This window comes from Amblyomma maculatum, chromosome 1, assembly GCF_055883805.1.
Source record: "Amblyomma maculatum isolate TAMU_Amacu chromosome 1, ASM5588380v1, whole genome shotgun sequence".
Lineage (NCBI taxonomy): Eukaryota > Metazoa > Arthropoda > Arachnida > Ixodida > Ixodidae > Amblyomma > Amblyomma maculatum.
In genome coordinates, this window is record NC_139344.1 from 105186235 (window position 1) to 105198967 (window position 12733).

The window sequence follows — 12733 nt, forward strand, 5'->3', positions numbered from 1 at the left end:
TAATGGGCTACCAGTGTACATTGATCTATGTGTATTATGTAATATTTAGTGTAACAGGTGTTGCGCAGATTTATTTCCCAAACGCTCGAGCATTTCTCTAAAGTGAAGTGTGCTCATTAGCACTGTTACTGATTCGTAGAATCCTTCAACAGAAAAAAAAAAAAACAAGAAATGAAAATCATATATGGGTTTAACGCGTCATGCGACATCGGCGATATGACAGATGATGTAGGGGCGGGCCTTGGTGCCGTTGTCCACATGGAATTGTTTAATGTGCAGTCAAATCCCACAGCCGAGAAGCGCCTTTCGAAACAGCCAGAATCGAACCCCTCGTTCTTGAAATCTGTCGAGCATCCTAACCAACGAGACACCGCGACAGAGGTTTAACAGCAGAAAAAAAGAAAGTACTCAGACAACTCTATCGTGGATACGGAAGGCACAGAGTGGCTTGCTCAAACTGGATTTTGCTATGCAGCAGACTGCGGTCGCATGTTCCAGTAGTTGCGGTATTCCAAACAGAAACGGGAATCTATGATTTTTAAGTTGTATTGACGGCAGCAACCTGTTTTGATTTTGACACGGTGCCTAACGACAGCAGCGCTTCGTTTGAGACCGCGACTGTTGGTGTCCTTTTCAGCGTGACATACTCGATATGGGCAAGTATTTTTATTCTCTAATGGAGCGTGGGGTAATAGCCTGTTCGTATTTTTTTGCAAGAGACAGATAGGTAAGCAAAAGCACATAACAACCTCAAAACAAAAAAAAAAGCACTCTTGTACGTATAAATCATAAATCACTTCGCATAAATCACTTCGGGCCGGCACGCGACGCGAACACGCATCCACACAGGGTAGGTCCGCCTCTATGCTGCGAGGTGGCGACTCTGCTCGATCTCGAAGACAATATTTGCTGCAGTGGTGTAATGTAGTGTGTGGTTGTGTGTGCAGCAGAAGAAAATAACTGATTTCTTCATATAAATCACCTTTGAAGTTAGTGCAACATTTTCATTTGAGCTTTTGCTTGTCTGCATACGTGTCAACTGCCAAGGTAGGGTCGAACCCACTTATAACGATAACGGTTTTAACAATGCATCGGTTACAACGATGAAAAGCTGCTGCACCATCCACTTTCGTGCGTTTTCTGTGTTAAAATAACCCGTTTACTGCAATGCCCCCATGCCGCATTATCAGTTATAACAATGAAGTCTGGCTCCTGAGTGCTCATGCAAAAAGGTAGTGGAATGCGAAATCCTTGAAAAGAAAAAAAAAAAAGAATTCCAACCGCTGCACCCTTCCCACCGCATGCTCGTACAATAGAACCTTTTTTCCGACCTTCTCTGCATCGCCAGCCTTGCGTGCCTATCTCCCGCCGCACTTCCACCCCTCCGAACACAAATGGGCTGCGCTAATAGCTCCACACCGCGCCAGCCTCCGAAACACAAATAGACTGCGCCAACACGCCGGCAGTGCTGATCTGCTCGCTTGCCCCTCATTCTGTGCAGTTCTGCCAACAGATTTGGTAGTTTGTGTTAGTTGATTGCGTCGATGTCATTCCTGGTCACGCTGTTTCTCTGTCTCCTTTGAATAGTCGCCAAAATGAAAGATGGCTGATCCGCCCGCTGATTATCGTACGACGTGGCCAGTGAAAAGAAAGCACATGGCTATCGATTTGAAGACAAAGTGCAGTATCGTGAAAGACTACAAAGACGGTAAGAAAGTGTGTGACTTGGTTCAGAAGTATGCACTATCGCAACCGAGAGTGTCGACGACCATCTGCTCCGCTGAGAAGTTCAACAAAGAAAAGTGCTCGCTTGACAGTGGGCACAAATGTTTCACAAGGTGCCTATAAAGAGGTGAAGGAGGGCCTCTAAGAGTGGTTTCTTGGTGCCCGTGCCCAGAACTTGCCTATCACCAGGCCAATTCTGGCCACAAAGGTGAAACAGTTTGCCCTGCTGATTAACAATGTGAGCTTCCAGCCAGGTGGCGGCTGGATACAGCGCTTCAAAGAGAGACACGGCATTGCCTACAAAGCCATCACAAGCGAGGGCGCTTCGCTTGACGTAGAGGCGAAGAAGTGGCTGCAGGAAACGGTGCCCCCATCCTCGACAACTATGTTGCGCCGACATATACAATGGCGACAAAATGGGGCTGTTTTCCCAAATGTTGCCCTCCAAGACGCATGCACTGAAAGGAGACACGTGAAAAGGCGGTAAAAACAGCAAGCTGCGCCTCACGGTGTTTTTGTGCGCCAACATGAATGGGAGCGACAAGTGCCCTGCATTTGTCATTGGGAAGTCCAATAATAGCCGCTGCTTATGCGGTGCTACCAGGATGCCAGTACACTATCGTAACTATCGCAAGGCATGAATGACGCGGGAACTTTTTCGCGAGTGGCTGTTAGAGTTTGATCAGCGCATTGAGCAATCGAAGAGGAAGGTGGCACTCGCCCTGGATAACTGTAGTGCCCACCACTCTATGCCCAAGCTCTAAAACGTGGAAGTTTTTTTCTTTCCTCCGAACACGATGGCAGGCTTGCAGCCCATGAACGCCGACGAGATCGCCAATTTTAAGGTGATGTATCGTCGCCACGTCCTGAGCAAGTTAGTCTTGTTGATGGACATGGCCGCGTGGACAAGATGGAGGGAGCGACCAGACTTGAAAAATCAATCTGCTGACAGCTGTGCAGTTTATATTTGGTGTGTAGTCTGAAGTTGGCGCTTCTACAACAGCTTTAGGAGAGCGTGCTTTGTCCGAGGCAGGAGTGACTTAGACAAAGCCTGCAAAGCTCCCACCGACAAAGTGATGCCAGAACTTAGATCTGCAGCTGATGAGTTTCTGCATAAGGACGATGCATTAGTAACATCAGAACTTCTCACCGATGAGGCGATCGTCGCGAGCGTGCTTGAATCGGAGAGTGACAACGACACTGACGGCGGCGACGCCAGCGATGACGCGGTAGGGCAGGCTGCCTCAATACTGTCTTCTCTAGAGGCCCTGCAGTTGATACAGTCTCTCGGGGGCTTCGTTTTCACGAGGTACATACCTTCCGCTGCACTACGTGGAGTACCTGGATGCCATGGAAAAGGATGTTGGCAAGCTTCGCGTGAGGCAAGCAAGGCTGATGGACATGGGGTTTTCTCGTGCAAGCCAGTGAGAAGTATATGGTGAGATGTTTGTGGCCCTTTCACCCCAGAGTTTCTTTGGGATTTCTCAAGCTGAAAGGCGGCCGCACCAACCTTCTCGTATTTTTTACAAGGCCCCTTTCTGGGCCACCAAAACAATGCCTCAGCGGAGCTCACATGTCACTTGCCGTCTGTGAACGCTCTTTGCAGTAGTTATGCTTTTTTTTCGTGCAACCAGTTTATAACAGTTATTGGTTATAACAATGGAATTTTCATGGCACTTGAATATTGTTATAAGTGGACTCAACCGCATGTCATTTTCATACCTGGGTTTGACCACTGCCTTATAACCATAGGTTTTTCATTACAACAATATTGTAACGGGTATTGCACCAAACGTCCAGGCAACGCCCTGAGCCTAGAAGACTGTCGAAGTCCGAGAGCGGTCCGAGCAGCGGTCTGAGCACGGTTCCCGGCAACTAACTTCGTCGTCTACGCCAACTAGCAACCACTTCATCGTCTACGTCAACTAGCCACTGATTGTCTCCGCTTCGTCGTCGACTATAGTTTGTATCACTGCCCCCTCCTCTGTAGCATCGACTCAATGCGACGCGGCGCTACTAGGAAGAAGTCAGCGAAAGGGTGCACTAAAGTGTCACAAGGACCCAGCGGCGTTGACGAAAAGTTCAGTTATGTACGAATGATAGGGCTTCAGCCGAACCACGTGCACGACTTCAGGACGCTGTGGCCTTCGGGATGGAGCTGAAGCTACGGGAACAATGGCGTAGGTGACTTCACTGATACGGCGAACAATCTCATAAGGGCCGAAGTATCGGCGCAGTAATTTTTCAGATAGGCCGCGATGACGAACAGGTGTCCAAACCCAGACGAGGTCGCCCGGCTCGTAAGTGACGATTCTTCGGCTGAGGTTATACCGAGCAGCGTCATTCGCCTGTTGTCAGTGGATTCTGAGGCGTGCTAGTTGCCGCGCTTCCTCAGCACGCTGAACAAAGATGTTGGCGTCAAGTTCGGCGTCAGAGCCGCAAGAAGGACTAACTGGCAACATGGCATCCAACGGCGTGCTCACTTGGCGACCGAAGACAAGTTGGAACGGGGTCAGTAGCGTCGTCTCATGAGTGGCGGTGATGTACGCGAAAGTTATATCGGGCAAAATCGCATCCCAGGTGCGATGTTCTGCGTCCACATACATAGAAATCATGTCGGTGAGGGTGCGATTGAGGCGCTCCACCAGCCCATTGGTCTGAGGGTGATACGTCGTCGCACGTCGATGGCTAGTGTGAGTCAGAGTCATGACCAACCGAATTAGGCGAGCCGTAAAAGCTGTTCCACGGTCAGTGATTACCACGGCAGGGGCGCCATGACGTAGGACAATGTTATGAACGAAAAATAGAGCAAATTCCGCTGCAGTACCTTTAACAAGGGACGCGGTCTCTGCGTACCGTGTTAGATAGTCTGTCGCGACGACTACCCAACGGCTGCCAGACGAGGACTTCGGAAAAGGACCGAGAAGATCCATGCCCACTTGATGGAAAGGGGTCTTCGGCGGAGCAATAGGCTGAAGAAATCCAGCGGGTTTCAATGGCGGAGACTTGCGACGTTGGCAGTCACGACATGAGCGTACGTAAGCCCGCACCGATGGGAGTAACCTGGGCCAATAATACTTTTGACGAATTCGTGCAGTGTACGGCTCACCCCCAGGTGGCCGGCGGTGGGTTCATCACGACAGGCACTCAATATATCTCGACGCAACTCGGAGGGCACAACAAGGAGAAACGTCTCTTCACTGTTAGCGAAATTTCGCTTGTAGAGCACGTTACCACGCAGAGTGAACGTTTGAAGCCCACGATGAAAAACACGGGGAATATGGGCGTCGACGCCCTGCAGATAGTCGACGAGTGACGCTAACTCTGGGTCCATTCTCTGCAGCTGCGCCATTTGGGTTGTACTAATAGCCTCCAGAAAGGGAAAATCATCGGCCGTTTCTTCTGGACATATGGCGATGGGCGAGCGCGACAGACAGTCAGCATCCTGATGCTTCAGTCCTGATTTGTATACGACTGTTACGTCATACTCTTGCAATCTAAGGCTCCATCTAGCCAATCGTCCTGAGGGGTCTCTGAGGCTCGCGAGCCAGCATAATGAATGGTGGTCGCTTATAACGCGGAAAGGTCGGCCGTAGAGGTATGGTCAGAACTTGGCGAGTGCCCATATTACCGCCAGACATTCTTTCTCAGTTGTTGAATAGTTGGTTTCGGAGCGGGTAAGTGTTCGGCTCGCGTAAGCGATGACCCGTTCTGCACCGTCTTGCCACTGAATTAGTACTGCACCAACCCCAACGTTGCTGGCATCAGTGTGAACGTTAGTTGCGGCGTTTTCGTAAAAGTGGCCTAGTATCGGAGGATTCAGTAGGCGGCTACGAAGCTCAAGGAAAGCGGTCTCTTGCTCACTTCCCCACAGGAACGGCGTGTCATCTCGAGTCAGTGTGGTTAGCGGTTCTGCGATGTGCGAAAAGTCCCGTACAAAGCGTCTGTAATAGGAGCACAAACCTAAGAACCGTCGAACCGCTTTCTTGTCAGTAGGGTGCGGAAAACCAGAAACGGCAGCTGTCTTTTCAGGGTCCGGGCGAACACCATTTGCGCTGACCACGTGACCAAGGAAGCAAGTTCCTCAAAGCCGAAGTGACATTTCTCCAGTCTGATTGTCAGATTGGCGTCTCGGAGAGCTTTTAACACAAGGCGTAACCTTTCTAGGTGTTGGTAGAAGGTGGTCGAAAATATGACGACATCGTCCAGGTAAACCTAACACGACTGCCACTTCAAACCGGACAGAACGGTGTCCATCATGCGTTGGAACGTGGCCGGTGCCGAACATAGGCCGAACGGTAGCACCTTAAACTCATACAAGCCATCGGGTGTCACGAAAGCCGTCTTCTCCCGGTCTCTCTCATCCACTTCTATTTGCCAGTACCCACTTTTTAGGTCTAGCGACGAGAAGTATCGGGCATCTCGCAGTCGATCGAGTGCGTCGTCTATGCGGGGAAGTGGGTAAACGTCCTTTTAATTGACGAGATTAAGTTTTCTGTAATCGACACAGAGCCGCAGAGTATTGTCCTTCTTTCTGACGAGAACAACCGGCGAAGCCCACGGGCTTGTAGACGGCTGAATGACATCGTCGGAAAGCATTTCGGTGACCTGTCTCTGAATCGCTGCTCGTTCCGTTGGAGAAACGCGGTATGGGCGTTGGCATACGGGGCACGTGGTCTCGTCTGTTATACGGTGCTTGGCGACCGGAGTTCGGCCCACTTTGGAAGACGTTGCGAAGCAGTCTGAAAACTCTGCCAAGACAGCCGAAAGAAGATCCTTCTGAGCCGGCGATAACTCGGTGTTTATTTCGACTGGTGGCAGAACATGACGAGGTCCAGTGTCGTCTTGAAGGGCTTCTTCCACGGTGCACAAATGTGGACACTCCGCGACGTCTTGGAGGAAGGAGGTTACCGTGCCGTTGACGAGGTGCTGAAATTCGTTCGAAAAGTTGGTGAGCAGAACGGTAGTGCAGCCATCCCGTAGGTGGACGAGGCCTCGGGCAACAATGAGACCCCTCTCAAGCAGCAGCGGGATATGACTCTCCGCCATGCCCTCAAAGTCATGAAATAGGTCATTCTGCACGCGCATTACGACACTGCACCGTGGTGGCACCGTGACATCATCCTCCACAATACGCAGAGCATGGCTACAGGGATCGCGGGTGTCTAAGCGTGCCACTGCCCGTTTGGTCGAGAATGTGACTCGTGCCTCGTGTAGGTCGATGACAGCACCGTTTGCCTGTAGAAAGTCGAGCCCCAGAATCAAATCTCTCGAACGTTCGCGCAAGACAACGAATTCCCCAACGTAGACAAAACCGCGGATGCCAATTCGGGCTGTGCACCTTCCGGCCGGGCTAATGAGGTGACCTCCAGCCGTGCGAATGCTAGGGCCCAACCATGGCGTCACAACTTTGCTCAATTCCTGGGCGAGGGCATGGCTCATCACTGAATAGTCTGCACCGGTGTCAAGTAACGCGATCGTGTTAGTTCCGTCAAGTGTCACGCACAAATCAGAAGTAGCCCGTCGGATGCTGTCGCTACCCTGCCCCTGTGAGAAATCAGCGTATCGGTGTATCGGCGGCGGAGGATCTTCAATTTTTCCGACAGCAGCGGCCCTGCCTCCGGAGACCGCTGGAATTAGTTTTCCCGGTGTGGACTTTGAGAACGCCGCTCAGTATTGCTGGGGTCTCTGTGAGGGCTTGGGGAACGGTACCGCAGCGGAGATGACGATCCTGAGTCATAGCGCCTGTATCTCCCAGGCCTCTGACTGGCCGACAGATCAGCTTTTATTTCGAGCGGCCGTTCGCCGTTCCGTGGACAGGGCGCATCGGGTGCGAAGCCGCGAAGTTCCACTCGGCGATACGGGCATGCACGGTAAAGGTGGTCGGCCTCCCCGCAGTGGTAGCAGATTGGCCTGCGGTCCCGCGTACGCCACACGTCTGACTTGCGAGGGCGTGTAACAGGTACCACAGCTTGAGCCGATACATCATACGGACTGATGTGACTAACCACCGGTGTCGGGTCAATAGGACCACAGGCAGCTGCTTGACGTGCGACGAACGCGTACGTTCTTTTGTCGTCGACCCGTGGAGGCATGGTAGCGACAGGACCGTAGGCAGCTGCCTGAGGAACAACGGATGTGCGCGTGGGTATTTCATCGCCGCGCTGCAGTACGTTGGTGACCGGGAATTCACGAGCAGCCTGGCGTACTTCATCTCTGACGACTTCGGTCAGTGAGGTCACTGGCGCACTTTGAGACAGACGGAAACGTTGGAGTTCCTCTCGAACAACCGACCGAATAAGGTCACGTGAGGCGTCCGCACCGCCTCCATGGCACGACGAAAAAACATCTGGGGCCAGACTGCTGACATCTCGGTTGTACTGCCGGGTCCGTTGTTGGAGCGTCGTTTCCATGGTCGTTGCTTCCGCGAGGAATTCAGCAACGGTACGCGGTGGACTGCGAACGAGGCCCGCAAACAGCTCCTGCTTAACTCCACGCATGAGGTGGCGAAGCTTCGTCTCCTCTTTCATATTGGGGTCTGCGCGCTGGAAAAGACGGGTCATGTCTTCACAGAACATGCGTACACTTTCATTTGGCCGCTGGTTTCTGGACTGAAGTGCAGCTTCAGCTTTCTCGCGGCGATCGGCGTTGGGGAAGGTGGTCAAAAGTTCATGGCAAAATGCTTGCCAGGTGGTAAGAGCGCCCTCGTGGTTTTTGAACCACGTACGCGCAGACTCTTCTAGGGCGAAATAAACATTATTGAGCTTTCGCTCGTCACTCCAGCCGTTGTACTAAGCCACTCGCTCGAAGGTAGCCAGCCAATCCTCAGCGTCTTCGAAGACGTCGCCGTGAAAAGATGGTGGTGTTCGCGGCGGGTGGCAAAGGATCGAAGCTGAGAGCCTGGGATCAGTGGCCATGTCGAGGTGGCTCGAGAGTTGCGGCTGCGTGATCCTCGTAGGGGTGGAAAGGGGCCCAACCTCAGGCGACTGTCCGCGGAGGCGGCAACTGAGCCACTGGTGCACCGGAGTCAGATCCGTCGTGAAGCGTGTAAACGTGGGAAAATGTACCCAGCGCACTCCACCAGACTGTAACGGGTATTGTACCAAACGTCCAGGCAACGCCCTGAGCCTAGAAGACTGCCGAAGTCCGAGAGCAGTCCGAACAGCGGTCTGAGCGCGGTTTCTGGCAACTAACTTCGTCGTCTACGCCAACTAGCAACCACTTTGTCTACGTCAACTAGCCACTGATTGTCTCCGCTTCGTCGTCGACTATAGTTTGTATCAATATTTCAAAATAAAGAAAATTTCTTTTTTTTCGGTCCCGCGTGATTCGTTATATCGAGATTTGACTGTAGTTATGCGTGCTTACTTGTACAGAAGCTCATCAGTGTATTTATAAATGAAGTGTAAAATCTTCTTCGTGGCAGACTGCCTAGCAAGACAGGCTGCATGTACAGTAGTTGTTTGATGTTGTGTTTTGTGGTATTGATACTCCAACTGCATATAGCCCTACTGCCACTCCCGAGCATTGTGTTTCACTCAACATCTCAACCCCGCATTTCCATAGCTTTCACTTGTACGTGCGCATAAGCAGAAAAATGTTTCTACTACCTTTTTATGTGTGTGATGGCTGCACACACAATTTTCCCCCAAAATCATGAAAAAAAAAATACCTGCACCCATTATGTGAGTATATGTGGCACATGCCTTCGTTATAACAGATATATCAAGAAAGCCTTCCACAATTTCTCCCATGACAACATCCTTGCGTCAGTTAATTTGATAGTTTTCAGCACTGAACTAACATGCACAGGTATCTGGACTTCCTTCATGGCAGCAAAGTAAAATTTAAGGTCTTAGATATACTGTAGGGATTCACAATCCCCTGCCTCCATTATAACGACCGCACGTAATAATTGAATACGCACGCTGTTAAGGATGTTAGCGGAGGAGAGGGCACACTGCCCCCCCCCCCGCCTCCCAGTCTGCCGCGGCGACGCTGCCGCTGGCTTCCCTCTTTCCTGCCGGCGTAACCCGGAGACCTCCTCTCCCATTCCGAGTTGAGGAGCGCGTCTGCCGCAACTCGCTCGGGGCTTTTCGGCTGTTGAGCGCGCACGCGTGCGGTTCATGGTTTCCGCCGAGGAGACCACCGCCATCACCGAGAATCGCCCAGTCACCGTACGCACCTACCGCAACGGGCTGTGAGCGCGAAGTTGCGCCAGGTGAGCAGATTCTTCCTCTCACCTCCCCGCGTGTGCTTCCCAATTAGGTGGTTATTTCACCCATGTACGTGAGTGGGACGTTCGCTTGCTACGGCGGTTGTATTTGAGTCTTGGGCCTTGCCGTGTACTCGAGCACAATAAACTCTGTTCGAGTACATAACACGGTGTTTGTCCCCTCTGGCCCGAACCTGCCGCAGTAGAGACTTCTCGCACAGCGGGTTGGGGGTCTCAGCTCTGTCTGCTAGGGCTGGCACGCCGGGGCTAGAAGGCGACTGTAGCGTCTAGCCCCCCCATGGCGCCATCTTGCGAGGACAACGCCCATAATACTCTGCATTTCCATCATTCTTTCCTAAGCGTGGCACGCCTCAATGTGCAGTTCTCTGTTGTACATTCACTCTGTGACACTCCATGCAGCCTCTAAGGCTTCTCAAAATCAGCACAGTACAGCTGATTACTACGAGACTACTACGATAAGCTTTCTCAAATGGAATGCTGAGAGAGGCATGAAACATTACCTTCAAAGCAAAGAAGTGGCTGATGTGATCCTGTGTCCATACATATTCTTTGAATAAGAAAGCTTGAACTAAGCTTCAAACTCTGTTGTTCAAATTTATGTAGCAAATGAAAAGGGCATGTGCAAGATGAAAGGTAAAACAAGCTTCTGCTCTCACCTTTTTAGATTTTTTGAATGCTGCTGTACTTTTTTTTTACATTTCCTTTTACCTTATATTTATATTTTACCTAATATTTCCTTTTACCAATCAAGACATAAATAAAATTGAAGCAGTACAAAGGAAGGCAGTAAGGTTCATATTCAATAAATACAGAACAACTGACTCACCAACTGAAATAATGAAAAGACAGGGAATAAAAACACTTCAAACACGAGCTAAAATCGCACGCCTCAAACTCCTGTACCAACTACTTCATTGACACTTAAAAGTTGATCCTGCTAAATACATCGCTTTCTCTGCAACTAGACAGACACGTAATAAGCATTCAAATATGCTAACTGAATATCACTTCCACACTAACTGCTTTAAATACTCATTCTTCCCTTTAGCCACAAGAGAATGAAACAGCCTGAGTTCATCTACTACTAATTTATCTTCGTTTACTAAGTTTGCAATCGCAGTGGGAAGAACTTATTAGCAAAAAGTTCTTTTATGCTCATATTTTCAGTATGCCGCCCGTTCGATTCTGTTCTTGTTCTGCTCCTTGTGATTTATGCATATACATGTGAAAACAGTACGTTTATTTTTTTTTCTTCTCTTAGTGTAGTGTCGTAATACGTGTATAATTCTCGTTCATATCTGCCTCATATTTGTTTTTGTTTGTACAATATGTTTCACCATTTTTGTACCCTATGTATTTTACATTCTTGATTTGTTTTGTACATATGATCATGTCACTGTGTGTTCTTTATATGCTCTATATACACTTCTCTGTACTAACATATGCCCAACTGCAACAATCCCGAATGGGATTAGCAGTATCTGTAAATAAATAAATAAATAAATAAATAAATAAATAAATAAATAAATAAATAAACATCATATCCTTTTGTAGCATTTGTGCAGTACTTTCTTCTCTTTAGTGCTGATAATATAGCTAACAACACAATCTGAGCCAAATCAAAGAGGATGGCACTTACATGTTGCACGCTAGGATGTGCTGGCCACGATGCCACACAATCCTCACAGTTGTTGTATTGATAGCACGTGCGATTCCCCAGCCAATCAGCATCGCACACTTTGCCTTGAGCCACTTCCAAGGTTCCTCCACGATGGTGAATACAGCTGCATGAATAAGTGATCAGAGAAACTGGTAAAAAACATAGTCTTTGAATGTATAGTACCTCGGTTGGTGTGTTCAAGTACAGAAAGCAATGCATCGTATCAGGTCTGTGCGAGTACACAAACTACTTTTGCGTTCATTACGCTCCTGCCTATTGTAAAGTTGTGCTTTTGATCCCATTCAACTGATGTCTCATAAAAGCAGGTATGGGCTAAGCAGAGTAAACCTTGGTATTAATGGAGAACACAGCACGAAAGGATGGGTCAAGAAAGAACACATAACACTGGATGGGCGCTTTCTTTTTTTTTGTCTACATAGAACAGTCCAAAAAGAGGACTATTCGATTATTCGAGTTTTCAGTTAATTGGGATATCTCTTCTGGTCCCTTGGAGGCTCAATTAACAAGAATTTACTGTATTCAGCAGCAGTGTGACAGCTCCGATTGGTTTCAAGCAGGTCCTTCGTGCATGAAAAAAAAAACAGTATACAGAATCCTGCATAAAATTTATACTGAAGTTTTTAGTAGGGTGCACAATCCTATGTAATTATAGATTAATTTTGCTTGAAAATACATTGTGGATTGGTTTCATACAGGTCCTTCGTGCATGAAAAAAACGGTATACGGAACCCTGTATAAAATTTATACTGAATTTTTCAGTAGGGTGCACAATTCTGTGTAATTTTAGATAAATTTCGCTTGAAAATACCATGTGAATTACGAAATAAGGAAAAAAAAAAAACAATGTCTGATTTTTTTAATTTTCAGTTCTTTTTTTCACTGACCAGATATTCGATATTGCACACTTGCAGATGAAAATGTGAAAGCAAGCTTTCGAGCAGCTGTGCAGCAGGAAATGTGCATTTCAAAGCAGTAGTATCAGAATTTGACCACAGATATGTATGCCCTGATTAACAATTAGAAATATCCGTGAGGTTGAGTTTTTCATTCCGTATAGTAAGCGTAAATTGGACCAATGCTTGTCATTCCTT

At 48.8% G+C, this 12733-nt stretch overlaps 1 protein-coding gene across 3 annotated transcripts in view; it reads right to left on the reverse strand.

The window, feature by feature from the left end:
* Positions 1-12733, reverse strand: part of Megf8 (multiple EGF like domains 8) — a 211678-nt gene that overhangs the window by 69828 nt on the left and 129117 nt on the right. For all 3 annotated transcript variants that reach the window (XM_084588754.1, XM_084588753.1, XM_084588756.1), the window contains exon 27: positions 11601-11745. In XM_084588754.1, the coding sequence (XP_084444880.1) occupies positions 11601-11745 (145 nt within the window). The remainder of the gene's footprint in view (positions 1-11600; positions 11746-12733) is intronic.